Source organism: Rhamphochromis sp. 'chilingali' (genome assembly GCF_963969265.1).
Source record: "Rhamphochromis sp. 'chilingali' genome assembly, chromosome: 16".
NCBI classification, from domain to species: Eukaryota; Metazoa; Chordata; class Actinopteri; order Cichliformes; family Cichlidae; genus Rhamphochromis; species Rhamphochromis sp. 'chilingali'.
In genome coordinates this window covers 25,420,744-25,436,928 of record NC_137943.1, presented here as the reverse complement: position 1 = coordinate 25,436,928, position 16,185 = coordinate 25,420,744, and the positions used below count along the sequence as shown (strand labels likewise).

Here is a 16,185-nt window from a genome sequence, read left to right as displayed (position 1 = left end):
TACATTTTCATATAGTAACTGAGCATTTTGGTACACATTTGTTCAGGCGACTTTAAGCGCCGTTTGCCCAGAACTCCTTCCACTGGGACCATGTCTTCTGCTGACGATCTGGATGACAGAGAGGCACCATCCCCCTCAGACAATGGTGAGATATGTTTGTAATTGTGGGTGTGTTTTGTTCCTGTCACTGTATGCTCTCTGTGTACCCTTCTGCTCAGGAGGATAGAAAGGTAATCATTGTATACCTTTTTGTGACAAGGAAGTCTAGAAAGGGATGGAGAAATAGTTAGCGACCATTGCACAATTCTTTATCATGTATTACACATGGCGGTGTTCTGCTAGTCCAAATCTGTGGTGGTTTTTGCTTAGATCAAATGTTTTTATACTCAGTGGCACTGCACAGATAGAGGTCGTGTTAGTTTTGGCTGATAGTTTCAGCTAACACTTCCTGTATCTGTGTTGACCTCATCCAGTCATTGTGTTCTTACTGTGAAATTAAACAGCCAATGAGCTATTTGACCTATTTTTCAGTGTGCATGGTTAGAAAGCCCATTTAACTATAAAAAGCCACCATAATAGCAGATTTTAAAATAATTATGCTAACTAGAAGATAGTGTAATTCTCTTACAATTTAGGTTTTTGTTTTTTTTTGCTTTGAAGTAAATGCCAGCTTCCCTTCTAATAATAACTCTGAATGATGTCACTTGTCGAGTTAGTTCCTTTCCTCATCAGCGGTTCTGTTTTTTAGGTCTGGCAGAGATGGTGACAGAGACCTCCAGTTCTCCTGGTCCTTTCCGAAATGCTCAGATGTCCAAAGCTGCTCAAACCCATAAGCTAAGAAAACTTCGAGCCCCGTCTAAATGCAGAGAATGTGATAGTCTGGTCGTTTTCCATGGAGCTGAATGTGAAGAGGTACAGTAAATATGCTCATCGTGATAATTGTCTTGTGTATTAGGTGTTTATAAAGGATCAGTGTATTTTGCAATTCTGCAGGGAAGACACAAGTTAATTATACTGTCGCTTCATTTGTCTTTTACAGTGCTCCTTGGCCTGCCATAAGAAGTGTTTGGAGACACTCGCCATCCAGTGTGGTCATAAAAAGCTACAAGGCAGGCTACAACTGTTTGGTATTGATTTTGCCCAAGCAGCAAAAAACAGTCCAGATGGTATCCCCTTTATAATCAAGAAGTGCACTTCTGAGATTGAGAGTCGAGCCCTCAACATCAAGGTAAGTCTTTTTTCCCTGTGATGCAGGGATGGTTACTTTTACTACCTCATCTCTTATTGTGTTGCAGTTTTAAAGCTATAAAAGTTCATGTGTGACCTTAAATACAATACCATTGACTTATGTATCAAGTATTTTCTGTGATTATGAGTTACATTAAAAAATGCATTGGTCTGTGTACATCTCACAGGGCATTTATCGTGTGAATGGTGCCAAATCACGCGTTGAGAAGCTCTGTCAGGCGTTTGAAAATGGGAAGGACTTGGTTGAGCTGTCTGATCTCTCCCCTCACGACATCAGCAATGTTCTCAAGCTCTATCTTAGACAGGTGGGCCTGAAATTCTTACTTGTTGGGAGGTTATTGAGAATTAGCATGCCACTTAAGTTAAAGGTTGTTTATGTTTAAAGGCTGTTATGATCTGAAGTATTGTTAAGTTAATGTTAAGTTGATCATTTAGATTTTACCCTTACTTTATTGTGCTTCTTTCATTTGGATTTAGTTTTTTGGGTACATGTAAAATGACTTTAATAGCATATTGATATTTTCCACTACAAGAAACTCAAAACACTTTGGTTGTTTTACTCAGTTACCAGAGCCACTGATCCATTATCGATTCTACAATGATGTCATCGGTTTGGCAAAAGAGTGCCAGAGGGTGATAGTGGAAGAGGCTGATAATAAAGCTCAAAACAACCAGCCAAGAGAGAAGACTGGGCCGAGTATGCAGCTGAACAGAGTCATTTTTAAGATCAGAGATCTCTTCCGCCAGCTGCCCCCAGCCAACTACAGGACTCTGCGCTACCTGATCGCACATCTACACAGGTAAAGGCTGAAAACCAAAACCCCGAGTTATTTCAGAGTGTAAATTCAGTCTGTTCCTCATAATTAATGGGGCGATCGTGGCTCAAGAGTTGGGCGTTCGCCTTGTAATCGGAAGGTTGCCGGTTCGAGCCCCGGCTTGGACAGTCTCGGTCGTTGTGTCCTTGGGCAAGACACTTCACCCGTTGCCTACTGGTGGTGGTCAGAGGGCCCGGTGGCGCCAGTGTCCGGCAGCCTCGCCTCTGTCAGTGCGCCCCAGGGTGGCTGTGGCTACAATGTAGCTTGCCATCACCAGTGTGTGAATGTGTGCGTGAATGGGTGGATGACTGGATATGTAAAGCGCTTTGGGGTCCTTAGGGACTAGAAAAGCGCTATATAAATACAGGCCATTTACCATAATTAGAATAATATGTGTAGTTCCTCATAACAGAAAGGGAAGCAGAGACTTCTCTGTAGCATAGCAGAAGTAGCAGGCTTACTAACACAAAATTAGTTCTCTGTCGATCTCATTACACGCAACTTTAAATTTACACCACCATTAATAAAACTCTAAATAGAATATATATATACTTTAATTTAACTTAGTTGATGTTCTTACTTGATTTGCAGGACTTTTAGACCACGGCATGACAGAAACATGCAATTGGCATGTAGATGATTGTTGAGGTTTTGGTAGTTGTTTCAGATTCTCAGTGTCAAAGGTGATTCGCTGAAAACTATTATCACATCTTGTTATCCAGATCAATAAAGGGACCGATGCTGCTCTACAGAATGTCGCTTTATGTTTCATTTTGTTGTGTTTCATTAAACAGATACAGCAATACTTGAACCATACCTAGAAAGATGTCTTTTTCAAATGAAAACTGTTATCACTCTTTGACTCCCACAGAGTCTCAGAACAGGCCGAAGAGAACAAGATGACTGCGAGCAACCTTGGCATCATCTTTGGCCCCACACTGGTGAAGCCACAGCATACAGATGCAGAGGTGTCTCTGTCCTCCCTGGTGGATTACCCCTACCAGGCACTGATGGTGGAGCAGCTGGTGAAACACTTTCAGACAGTCTTTGATGCATCTTTCCTACCTAGTTCTGACACAAGCAGCGCTGGCCAGGCCTCCCCCAGACTTACCCCGCAGGAGAAGATTCGACAGCTTAGCAGACACTCAACCTCCCTGACTGACATCAAAGAGGTGAGGAGGGATTAAGGCAATCATAAAACCAAATTTGAGTCATTTTGTTTATGCTGTGATTAGGGTGTAACCAGTCAAGTGAAAAGAGGCCATATGTGCCTTTAAAATGATCTTTCCCAACAGTTCAGTGTTAATAAAATCAACTTTAATACAGTATATTAATGTAATCAAAAAGATTCAGTATTTTTTTTATTTTTTTTAATAGAAATTACTCTATGGCACAATTTAAAAAAAAAAAACAACTCATCTATACAAAACAGTAAACAAAAAATTCTCCCTCCTCTAGGTTTCAGGTGTTTTTGTTACATGTAGATACAGTTTAGTTTATTGTAATCTGTTTATATTGTTTCAGAGCACCAAAATCTACAAAAGATACTCATCTGTCATCCCATCATCTCACATCATGGGTGAGGTGCAGGAGGTCCGACCAGGAAAACACAAAATAGGGGTCTCGACATTGGACAGAGTCAACGGGGTCCAGGCTTCTAGTGGAGGAGATGTTCAGAGATCAACCTTAGTGTTTGGTCGTCCCAGCACCATCGTCTCCTCTGTCACCACCATGGCACCAAAGGTACAGCTGCGCCACCAGCGCGCCAGACAAGCGTCTCGACCAGTCAGCATGCCACTGGAACGCCTGCCCGCACCAGCTCAAATCGGCGAGAGGAATAATCGAAACACCAGCGATGTTGTTGATTCAGGCTCTGTTAAGCGGGAGACCATTGCTGAAACTATACAGGAGATGCCAGAGCCAGAGAGGGCTCGGCAAAGTGGCTCATCCAGGGTTAGTACCTACTACATTACTCCTTTTATTGACACTCAGAGGAGGACGTGGGACAAGAAGTACAAGCACTATGATGTTACACCCAGGACTGCTATGATAATGGCCAACCTACCATCTGCCAGTTCTGGAGTGCAGCCTGTAAAGGCAACGATACCTGTTAGCAATGTTGCAACCCCAACAACTGCGTCTGTGGTTCCAACGACGAGTAGCGTTAGCACCGTATTCTCCAGTAACCTTTACACATCGTCACACAAGTCTGTTTGGACCTCCAAAAGGGAAAATGACACTCAGAGTTCACTCCGCGAGTCTAGCAGCTCACCAAACCTTCCACTAACACTCAGGGCACCGAGGACTCTGCACCCTCCTTCTGGAACTTTCTACAAGCCCCCTGTTTCCAACAACGGCCGTGCTACAACACTCCCAAACTGGAATACTACTTTAACTACCGCCACCACCACCAGCTTATCATCCACCCCCACCATCATCTCCACTACCATTACTTTGTCACCCACCACCAACATCACCATCATTACCACATCACCTGCTACTACCACCACCACCACCTCATCGTCTTTCCCCAACAGCCCTGTTGAAGCAGCGTGTCCGTCCCCTGTCCTTAAAAGCCCCACACAGACGCCACTCCAGACTCAGGACTCCACTGACAGTGCCATAGACTCTGGGGTCTCAACCTCTGCTCCCATGTCACCCCCTCAGTCTCCTCCCCCTAGCAGCCCTGACGACCTTAGCCCTAGTGAGAATAAACCTGTTTACCAAAGACTGCGACCCCGGCGGCTGCAGGAGCTCGAACACAGAGAGGCTCATTTTGTCTGACACCAAAAAAAGGAGAAACAAACAAAAAAACTCATATGATATCTGTAAATATTACTTTATCACAGTGAATGCTGGGGAAAAGATTTTTATCATCAAGCTGAGCATGGAAGGAAATGTCGACCTGTGAAAGTAAACCATAAAAGTGTTATAAAAGTGCTAATATATTCTTTCATATGTCTAAGTCAACAGCAGCTGGTTTAAGCGCTCAAAATGTCGATGCCAACACAATCGTTTATTGCCACATTTTTAAATAAATAAATAGATTAAATGTATGACAAAGAAAACTGGCAACAAATCAATTTCTGTCTGAAACGAACTTTAAGCCTATCACATTTCTTCTTGAATATTTGATTTATACAGAAATATATTTTACACACTGCACTTAATAATCCAGGTTCAGATTCTGGGGTTCCTTTCATTTTAAAAAATTAGTTTAACTCTTATTCCACTAGGTATAGATGTAAGTACTTCAAGCATGAGGGTTCTTACTGATAAAGAAGTCAACATTTACATCTTTTAATGTGTTCATAGCCTGTGATTGGTACATCTTTTCTCAGCATGTAAATCATTTGTATCTTTGTACATTTTTATATTCATTGATGCATATTCCATGTCTGTCACAAAGGTTGTGTTTATTCACATTTTTGTGACTATACGGAAGACGAATGACACGCAACAGTTCCTGCTGCAAATTAAACATTTGAAATGACTCTGTTTGAGATTGAGTTTTGTTGTTGTTGTTTTGTTTGTAGATTTCTGTTCAGCGCCCTGGAGAATCAAGGTTATATTTGAAAGGTTGTTTTAAATTTATTGCTTTATGCTATATTTATTTGGTGTGTGTCTGTTTCAGTTTTCCCTCTTACTTATAAGGGTACTCACTTTTTTCTTCTTTTTTATCTCTACACAGTAGCTTTAATGTGATACCGTCAAGATTTCAGATTCCCTTCACCTAATTTCCCATGTCACCTACTCCACCTTGTCGAGCTGCTCAAAACAATGAGTCATTTCAGAACTGAAACAAACCCCCTTGTCTCTGAGTCTGATCAGCTCCTGTGTCACTCGGTCCAAACTGATTTATTATGGAGGTGCTTAGCTGAAAGGTTTTCTTCCAGAGTGATGTGCAGTGACTGTGCAGGTAAATCTTGCTCCTTTATCTTTCTAAAAGCACACTGGTTGCCGCCGTGATGAAACACATCTCCAGTATAGGATGAAACATCTCTCCACCTGGATTCCTCCTTTCCTCTTCCGTAGGTATCCCCTTAATTCTGCCTCAAAATGGATGACGGTTGTGTTTTTTCTGCTTGCCCATGTTGAGCTGGGAGATTAGAGCAATCAGATTAGGAGTGCTGCTGACCTGCAGGCAGAGGAGAGGGAGTGGGCAGCTAGAAGGCACACGGATCTCTTACCTTGCTTAATTTTTTCCCAATACTTCAGCTTGTCGGTGAACCTGTTTCTCTAGATGTCGTTCTACTTTTCTATCATTCCATAACAGGTAAGGATCTATATTTACTTGTTTAAGCTTGTTGTTGACTAAGTTGTTTGGAAGATCGTGTAACAAAGAGATATGGCTGCTAATTACTGTTTGGCTTTTAGATTCACTCAGAACATCTTGGTATTGATTTGCTGTGACCTTTCTTTAAAGGGATGAGTGGACCCAAACTGTATCAGAACTGCCCCCATATTCCAAAATGACTATTTTTCTAACTTGCATAAAGGTAAATGACAAATTTAACAACAAACAAAATAAGACTTCAGACTCAGTGAAGGGTGTCATGGCCACTGGTTATACTTGAGGGAAGCTTAGCCAGTTCGTACACCTGTGGGAGATATTGGAGCGGTGTGTTAGGGTGTTTTCTCCACCATCACCACAGCAAATGAGGGACTATCAATGCAATAATTGCAATGGTGTTCACTCTGACCAATAGAGACATAGAAAGGTGCCTAGGTACATTAAAGCTGTTCTGGTGGGACATGACAGACCAGTGCCTTTTAAAGTGATTTATGCCAGGGTTTTTTTTCTTCTTTTTTTCAGCTTTTTTTCCCAAAGATGAGAGCAGAAAGCACAAAAAACCCCAAAATTACATCCAGAGATGTCACATACATAATGATAGCTTTTACTCTCCTGTTTTAGTCTTACAGCATCCCCTGTTTTCCAGACAGGTGTTCATGCGCTCTGAGGTAATCTGTTGGACACGTTGCACTGAGCAAATTACTCTTCATGTCCGAGATTTTCTGAAGCACCATCTGCACATATCCTGTATATGTCACTGGCATTTTCCCCTTAACATCTCCCTGAAAATTAATTTGCCTTTGGAATACATCTGCATGAGAGTAGGTTCAAATTGCAAGTATAAAGCTTTATTTGTATACACGCACAAAGTCATGTAAATACATCCTGTAACCGTGTCTGTTAACACATATGGTAGTTAATAACATCACCCATTGCCACTGCAGGTAAAATTTGTCCTTTTGCATTAATTAATAGAGGTTCAGTGGTTTTGCGGAGCCTGTCAGGGTTCTGTGTGTTTTGTGAATTAATTATCTGCAGTTGTAGTAAAACCTCTCATAAACCAGTTCAAATATAAGTCTGATATGAAATGAGCACAAGACAAAATCCAGCCCAAGACAAGACGTGCTCTTAGGGCTGGATCCACATATGGGTCTTTCTGAACTCCAATAATTTGATCTAGTTTGTCTCGTGTCTTCGAAATAGCTGTAGTAAATGTCATCACTAATGGAGTTATGTTATCTACAGGTTTATTAAAGTCTGATGACCCCTTCCAGGGGTTGAGCTGCAGAGCAATGAAGACTGGCTCTCAAGTCAGCCTGTTACTGTGGAAAAACTGGACTCTTCGAAAGAGACAGAAGGTAACACTTTTTATATATATTGTATATCTATAAATAAATAGTATGAGAACGACAGAAACACAACCAAAACAATTACCATAGGGTTTGAACATTAATATACATACATATATATATGTATAATATATGTATATATATTAATGTTCAAACCCCATGGCAATTGTTTTGGTTGTGTTTCTGTTGTTCTCATACTTCACGGTGTATGACTGCATCACATCTGTCTATCCAGATCCGCTTCCTGGTGGAGATCTTCTGGCCAGTGTTGCTATTCATTGGTTTGGTGTGGCTGAGGAAAGCCAATCCACTGTACCAACAACATGAGTGTAAGAAGAATTCGCCAATTATGCATCAAGTTTTCAAATTAGAAAAGAAAAGAAAAAGACAAAATTGTATTTGCTGAAATTCCTTTCTTTCCTTGTAAAAATAGTATCCCTTTACCCTTTCACAGTTCTGTTAACATCAAATCACAACCTCTCACATTGCCTCTAACGTAGTCTGTGTTTCTTTAGGTCATTTCCCCAACAAGGCGCTGCCCTCTACAGGGATTCTCCCTTGGATTCAGGGCATCTTCTGCAACGTCAACAATCCCTGCTTTAGATATCCAACCCGAGGAGAATCCCCAGGCGTTGTTTCCAATTATAATAACTCGGTGTAAGCATAACTCAGCTCTTTTAAACTTGGTAAAAACCACTTTTAACCTTATAAAAAAAATTTTTTTTTGTGTGTGTTTTTTGGGGGGGTTATTCCAGATTGGCGCGATTCTACACCAACATCCAAAAGCTTCTGCTCAATGACACGGAGGTCCAACAGCTTGGCAGGCTTTGGCATGAAATGTCATCATTCTCAAACTTCATGGAAACTTTACGCAACAATCCGTCTGCAGTCTCAGGTGAAGTCAAAAAAGAGGAAAGTGGCCAGTAGACGTTTTTATTAATAAGCTGACAAAAAAATGACTATTGAGAACAAGGTTTCTGGACAGATGTGAACCCAAAGGTGCTAATAATTTTCCTTTTAAGAGACATTAATTCTTAACCTAACATAAACAGAAAACAGTAGCTATAAAAATATTTATTTATTTTGTCCAATTTCTGTAAATTACGTTATACATTTTCAGTGCTGCATGGATGCAGGCTTTAAAAATATCTTTTATTGTAGATTTTGCAACTTGCTTTAAAAAGTACGTACATGACATCTACACAAAAAGAATTCCTCCATGGTGGTTTATAAACTTCCCTTCACTATTTTTCACTTTGGCCTTTTAATCCTGGGTAATTTGCACATTATGGTGCTGAGTCACATGCCGTTTTTTATGACTAGGCCCAAAGGCATACCCGAAATGTGTTCTCAGTATTTCTTCCTAAGAAATTAGCTTTAGTTTTTGGCAGGGAAATGTGCATAAACACCCTTCCTCACTGCGTTTTCTCTGAAAATCTGTGTCAATCTTTTCTGCTGTGAATCATTTCCTCAGCGCAGTGGGTCAAAGTTATTTTTTGCTGATTTTGACCTTTCGCTATCTCTGTTCATGATTTTCCGTTTAGGTCGCGGGCTGAAGGTGGAGGATATTTTGAAGGATGATGAAGTTCTCACAGCCTTCCTGTTAAGAGATGCCGGGCTCTCGGAGTCTATAGTTTATCAACTTGTCAATGCACAAATACGACTTGAACAGGTACATCTTTTTAGAAAGATTTTTGCAGAGGTTAATGATGAATTTTTGCAGAGAATCAAAATTAAAACCATGCTTTACCTGGATTGTGGCAATTGCACTTGTCTAAAAAGACATTATATACATTATAGTAACTTACTGAATATGAATACAAATATTTTGATGCTGTTTTGCAGTTTGCATTTGGAGTCCCAGACCTGCAGCTGAAAGACATAGCATGTAGTCAGGCCCTCTTGGAGCGTTTCCTGTTCTTCCCCACTCGCATGGGACTGCATGGGGTCCGCAATGCTATGTGTGCCCTGAGCCAGCAAAGGCTCCAGAGGATAGAGGATGTCCTGTATGCTAATCTGGACTTCTTCAAGATCTTTAAGCTGGTTAGTAGCTTGTTTTAACTTATACAGTGGTGCATCATTCATATCACTAGGTGATGATCTAGTATGTCTAACTGCAGATGTTGGTTCCCACATCCACGCACTGCTCTCTATTGAAAGACTGGTGGATATCGATGAGCATCTCTTGTGTTACTGTATTGATTTTGCATATTTACTCTGCTTTGGAATGTCAGGATGTATTAATGCATTAAGTCGTGTACATATTTATATTATATATTATTTAATATTTGTAAGCACTTTAATCTATCAAAGTCTGGTAGCTTCACAGTTTAAACCTGAAGCGATAAATGTGGGTCCAAACTGTCACAATTTCTGGAGGCAAATCGTGCGGAGAGAGAGAGAGAGGTGTGGATCCAAACGCAGACACAGAGGGAAACTGAGCTGAGATGCGAACCAATAGCGGACCGTTTATTTAGCTGCTGATTGATTACAGGAACGAAACTGAACAGTGACTTGACTCAAACTGAGATGTCAAACTATGACCTTTACTTTGGCTGTGACTATGGGAGAGAACATAAGCAGACAACCAGACAGCTAACAGTAAGAAACACGAGACCTAAGTACACTGGAGGGTAATTGGGAAAGTGAACACACATTGGAAAACAGCTGACACAATTACCCATAATGACACAACAGGGAAGTGTAAACAAAACACATAGAAATGCAGCAACAAGAGGAGGTAAACCTAAGAACTAGAATTTGCAGAACAGAGAAGAACTTGAGTGCTGGAAGTACAAAACAGAAACCATAACACTAGAAGTCATAGCCATAAATAAACCCAAGAACAATAGTAATCATAATAATAGTAATACAAATTCCAAAACCCTGGGTCACTGACCCAAGACCATAACACAAACTCAGGCAAAATTGTCCTACACAGTTTTAGAGACACACACTGCTGTGTATTTTCCGACTGTTTCAGGCATATTCACTGCAAGACGTTTTCAGAGAGAATTCATTAAATTTTGGCCAATAAATACAGCTCAAACCTGGATTTAGTCGGTGCAGACCAGACAGTCACTCATCTACAAACCTATTATATGGACTTTTTAATATTAGCTGCGGGATCAGTAAAATTGATGTAGTGGAAGATGGAAAGTCTTCACATCTGGCATTTAGTCATGGAGTGCCACAGGGTTCTGTGCTGGCACCAATACTTTTTACATTATACAGTACATGGTTTCCTTAGGCAATAACAATATCAAGTACCACTGTGTTCATTTCCATTGGTTTACAGATGATACCCAGCTTCATTTCTCAGTGAAGCCAGGTGACACAAATCAATTAGCTAAACACTGGGAATCTTTTTAAGACAAAACAAAGTTATTATATAAAAATAATGGATCTTACCTGGTGTCTAACCAGACATATACCCTTGATGGCATTACACTGGCCTCCAGCAAAAGTGTGAGAGCTCTTGGAGGCAGTTTTGACCAGGATATGTTGGATAGTGTGGACATTAAACACATGTGAAAGAAAGCAGGACTGCTTGCAATATCTCTTAAATTAGAAACATCCCATCTTAGAGTGATAAAAAAAAAATAGTTCATGCATTTATTAGGTCTAGGCTGGATTATTGTAATTTGGACTATTGTCATTTATTTTTATGAATTTGTTCTAAATGTTCCCAGCAAATACTCAAGTTTATCCAAAGAGTACTAACAGATCATACTTCATACAGAGATCACATTTCTCTCATATTAGCGTCTCTTTACTGGTTTCATAATGAATCCACAATTTAATCTGAAATCCTTCTCCTCACATACAAAGCTCTGAATAATCAGGGCTCATCGTATATGAAGGACCTCATTGTACCATTTGATTGCAACAGAGCACTTCACTCTCAGACTGCAGGCTTACTTGTGGCTCTTAGAGTTTCCAAAAGTAGAGGGAGAGCTATCAGCCCCGTCTCGCATGGTACCATCTCCCACTTTGGATTTAGGAGACAGACACACTTTCTAGTTTTAAGATTAGGGTTAGGATCCCTTTTGATAAAGCTTACAGTTAGGGCTGGAATAGGTGTCTCTGAACCATTCCTTATCTATGCTGCTGTAAGCTCAGACAACTGCAAGACTTCATGTGATACACTGACTACTTCCCCACTCATTTCTTCTTACTCACCATGTGTTTGTATACCACTGCAGCATGTCATTACATTTTTGTCTACTCTCTCCCTTAGTGTGTGTTTTGCCCGTCTCTTCTCTTTCTCCCCCGCCAGCGGGTTGTGGCATATGGCTGCACTTCCTTGACTCTGGTTCTGCCAGAGCTTTCTTCTCGTTAGAAGGCAGTATTTTTTTTCTTTCCACTGCTGCAAAGCACTTGCTCACAGGGGGCTGGTTGTTGGCGCTTTCTCCAGAATACTGTACAGTTGTTACCTTATTCTATAAATGGCCTTGAGGGGACTGTTGTTCAAATGTGGTGCTATCTAAATAAACCAGAATTGAATTGAACTGAGCTGAATTGGTACTGTCCTCCAAAAGCTTCAAAAGTGCTACAATACCAGTAAATCTTCTCTGTAGAAACTGTACATGTATGTCGAGGTTTGCATAGATATCAGTGCTGCACGTGAGGCCCAGTAGCTGGCTCTAGCAGGGGAGTCTGTAGAAGTGTTTGCTGGTTTTATTTTAGGCACTGGCTCTCTTTAGAAATGTTCGATTATCTTAAAAGCATATTGGGACTAAAACAGACCCTTTCTTTTTTAATAACACTTGTATTCACCTGTGATTATTTGAGCAAGTTATCCTCAACTCAAGAAATGTTATCTTCATTTTTGTCCCTTGTCTCCTTGTTCTGCACGCACACACAAATAGTGAAACAAAGAGTATAAGATCCACAAAACAACAGCAGGGACTCTCACGCTCATCTGAAATGATAAGTTTCGCATATACAAAATGCACCTGAACTTTTTTTTACATTATTAAACAGCTAACAGTGTATAACTAGTGTTAGCTTACGCAATAGGAAAAATCTTTTTCCTAACGTGTAACAAAAGATTTGTTTGTTGAGACAGGAAACCTGGCTATTGGAATATATGTAACTGACACTGTAATTGACAATCAAATTAGTCATTCTGTCCATACTCTTCCATCTTATAAATTGCATCGTATTTATATGATATCAATGTCAAAAACTCCATTTCACTGCATGTCCAGCTGTAAATGTTGTACTCTCTCTTTATCATATGTCTGTGTTGTTCAGCCTGGGTGAGTCAGGTGATTGGCTGAGGGAGTTTACATGGCATTATCCTTCTTGGCCTGTTTCTTTAATGGGCTTAGAGCCTGCCTGCAGACTCTGTGGTATTCTGTAAGACAGGATGCCACTTCTCATACATATATTTTGAGTCAACATAGCTTCTAGCAAACCTGGTTTATATGGTTGCTAAAAACCTGACAAATAGTGCATCTTCACAGTGTTGCTGTGGCTTTAATTACCATTTTTTAAAAGAAAATCCTTGGAATAGTGAAGAAGTTGCTATAAATAGCTTGCAAATTAGGGTCAATTAGAGACTACCCTATATTTAGACTTGAGAGATGTATGTTGTCAAATATCTTAGAGATGAAAAATCTGACCTAGAACCTTAAATTCCCCCTTTTGCCCTATGGTAACTGGAATAGTCTCCAGCCCCCCCACGACCCTGACAAGGATAAGCATAAGAGAATGGATGGATAGACAGTTTATGTGTGGGAAATCTGATCTCTTAATTTAACTCGTTAACTCCATCGCACATCATGCCCATTACCACATTGACCTTGGTCTCATAGCAGCTGTCCTCCCATCATTACACTCTTGACTCCCTTCTTGCATCAACTTTTCAGTGCCCTCCCTTCCCACTCCCTTGCTTTCTCTCTATCCCCCTCACCATACTGCCTCCCTCCTTCCTTCGTTCATTGAAATTCAGGCACGAAGAATGCGAGAAGAAGGATATCTCATGTGTGTGTGTGTTTGTCTTGGCACTCCTGGTTTCCTTACCCTCAGCACTCCTGCCCTGACCAGTCATTTCCTAACACCTACTGTTAATGGTTTCTCAAGAAGATAATGCCACTGAAGGATGCGTAGGGGAGTTATAATACGTAGTTCCACATCAAACAATTGGTGGATCTCAAGTTTAGCACAGGTTAAAAAAATATGGCATTTTCTGTGCGTTTGATGTGGTTTTGCCCAGTAGTGTATTGCTTCAAATTCCTGGAAGTTTCCTGGAAATCACTTGTGACCAGATATGAATTTACAAGTCACAAGCTGAGATATTATATGATTTAAAAAGAGCAGTAATGGTTATAACATAAAAGAACAAAGGACCAGTTGTGTTTAAATCCCCCTTTATCTGTAATAATCTCATTTTACTTTAATAGATCTCCTGTTTTGTTCCCCCCTAGATGCCTCAGGTTTTGGACAGAAGCTCCGTGGGCATTGACCTGCATTTCTGGGGCCAGGCTTTTAAGGCAACATCAGCGAAGATCCAAGATGTAAGTAGTCCAAATGTCATCCATCCCTTCTCTTCTGCTCCTTGAGTCTCTTCTTCTTCTCAAGCCCTCAGTATCAAAGGCACTAGTATTTTTAGTCATGCAGGAAACTCACCTCTTCCGTTGCTCCCCGTTCAAGAATCGCTCCCAGAAGAAGCTGAATGATGTGCTCAATACTGTGAGGGTTACATGTACAGTATGTGTTAAAAAATACATTTTTGCAAGTGCTTTGTGAGCTAAAAACATGCCTGTTGTGTATCTGCATACATGTAATGTATATGCATGCACATGCATTATAAATGAATGGATCTGAAACACTAACTACAATGGAATAGAACAGGGTTGAAGAGAATACAGTAGATACTGTAGATTACATTTTTTTTCTACAAGAAGAACACACGTGGAATGGAAATGTAAACACATATACACACACTTGCGCAAATGAAAGAAAAAAATGTATGAATGAGAAGATAATTTTCATTTCATTTCATTTATTTATTTATTTCACACTTGGTACAACAGATCAAACAATGAACAAATAACTGAAAAAGTAAAAAGAAAATGGATGATAAAAAATAATAAAATCAGCTTTCAAGAACTATCACTATTCAATTAAAGTCAGAAGAAGGAGACATAGTATGCTGACATGTTGTCAACAAGTCACAGCCACACAGAAACACTGATACGTTATTACACATCTAAAATATTAGACTAAAATAGAATAAAACTAAGAGAGTCGACTAGAACAAATACGGTAGAACATAATGAAATGGGATGCATTGGTTTATATATAACAAAAAGCACAAACAGTATAAAACAGCATTGTAACACAATAGAGTAGAATAATGTGTTTATCAGGCAACACATACACACAAATCACTGTGACTGAGATGTGTGTTTAGGCACGTTCACGGTTTGTCCCAAGGGAGAGTGTATCCCATCATCACCTTAGCCAGGGGTGAGAGAGAAAGAGAGAGGAGGGTGGGAGGTAGAGGGAGGGAGGAAAAGAGGGACATTCTTTTGAGGTGACACATCCTGTAGGTGGGACCTTCGTATCACCGTGGTGACAGAAAGGCGAGCCAAAAGCTCTCATTACCCACCTCTTCTTCCTTTCAGTTCAGTGTGTGTGTGGATGTTTCTGTGCGAGAAATAATACATAAGGAAACAGAGGAAGAGGGAGTGAGCGCGACAGACATGAGGGGTGTGTTGTAGCATGCTTATGTCTGCGCGTGTCCACATGTAAAAGGTAGCTTTGAGTAGGAGTCATAAACGATCAAAGAGCCATTTTCATCACTCACCTCTGGAGCCAAATCAGTGATGACCCGTGCTAATAAATCCAAATATGATTTGAACCAAAACGCTCCTGGAGGAACTCAGTCCTACCAACATGTAGGAGCAACATGCAATACAATTATTGATGGCCTCCTTCATTATCTTCACAGAGGAAATTACATGTAGCAGGGAGAATTGCTCTCCTGGTTGAAGCTATTTTTGTTCTCTCAATAGGAGGATATTTAATCCACCTTGCAGCTCAGCTCTGTCCAACTTCTTTGCTTATCTTTAAGCTATTGTTTTCTTGTGACCGTTTATACTTAAAAATTCACAGGGCATGAATGAGTATGACAAACATAAATATCCCTGATCTGTGTATAATTATCTGATGAAGGTCAAATAACTCAAAATGGATTGTTTACACTTTCCAGCAATACCTAATAGTTACTCATCCTGCTGTAGGCCAGAAAATGTTTGGTCGTACTTCTCAGCAATGATCAACAGACACGCCAGACAAAAAAATATATAAAACTTAAAAACTAACAGCCAGTCAGGGTTTGAGATACAGCATATAAACCATTTGGTGTTAGGGGTGTGTACTGTATATTAGACAGAGGTGATTGAACTCTAGTTTATAGGTTAAAGGTGCTTTAAATCCTAGTTTATTCTGACGATAGTAAATCCTA

The 16,185-nt window shown here is 40.2% G+C and overlaps 2 protein-coding genes across 3 annotated transcripts in view; both read left to right on the top strand.

Moving 5' to 3' along the window:
• Window positions 1-5,556, top strand: part of LOC308383482 (rho GTPase-activating protein 29-like) — a 32,794-nt gene extending 27,238 nt beyond the window's left edge. For both annotated transcript variants that reach the window (XM_080861459.1, XM_080861460.1), the window contains 7 exons: window positions 47-145; window positions 749-912; window positions 1,040-1,228; window positions 1,416-1,553; window positions 1,813-2,048; window positions 2,935-3,235; window positions 3,588-5,556. In XM_080861459.1, the coding sequence (XP_080717585.1) occupies window positions 47-145; window positions 749-912; window positions 1,040-1,228; window positions 1,416-1,553; window positions 1,813-2,048; window positions 2,935-3,235; window positions 3,588-4,847 (2,387 nt within the window). In that variant the 3' untranslated portion in view covers window positions 4,848-5,556. The remainder of the gene's footprint in view (window positions 1-46; window positions 146-748; window positions 913-1,039; window positions 1,229-1,415; window positions 1,554-1,812; window positions 2,049-2,934; window positions 3,236-3,587) is intronic.
• A 662-nt stretch (window positions 5,557-6,218) lies between these two features.
• The window catches only part of LOC308383332 (retinal-specific phospholipid-transporting ATPase ABCA4-like), a 44,913-nt gene continuing 34,946 nt past the window's right edge, over window positions 6,219-16,185 (top strand). Inside the window, exons 1-8 of the mRNA XM_080861228.1 lie at window positions 6,219-6,339; window positions 7,603-7,715; window positions 7,942-8,035; window positions 8,222-8,363; window positions 8,462-8,601; window positions 9,251-9,378; window positions 9,552-9,749; window positions 14,141-14,230. Coding sequence (XP_080717354.1) covers window positions 7,650-7,715; window positions 7,942-8,035; window positions 8,222-8,363; window positions 8,462-8,601; window positions 9,251-9,378; window positions 9,552-9,749; window positions 14,141-14,230 — 858 coding nt within the window. The 5' untranslated portion in view covers window positions 6,219-6,339; window positions 7,603-7,649. The remainder of the gene's footprint in view (window positions 6,340-7,602; window positions 7,716-7,941; window positions 8,036-8,221; window positions 8,364-8,461; window positions 8,602-9,250; window positions 9,379-9,551; window positions 9,750-14,140; window positions 14,231-16,185) is intronic.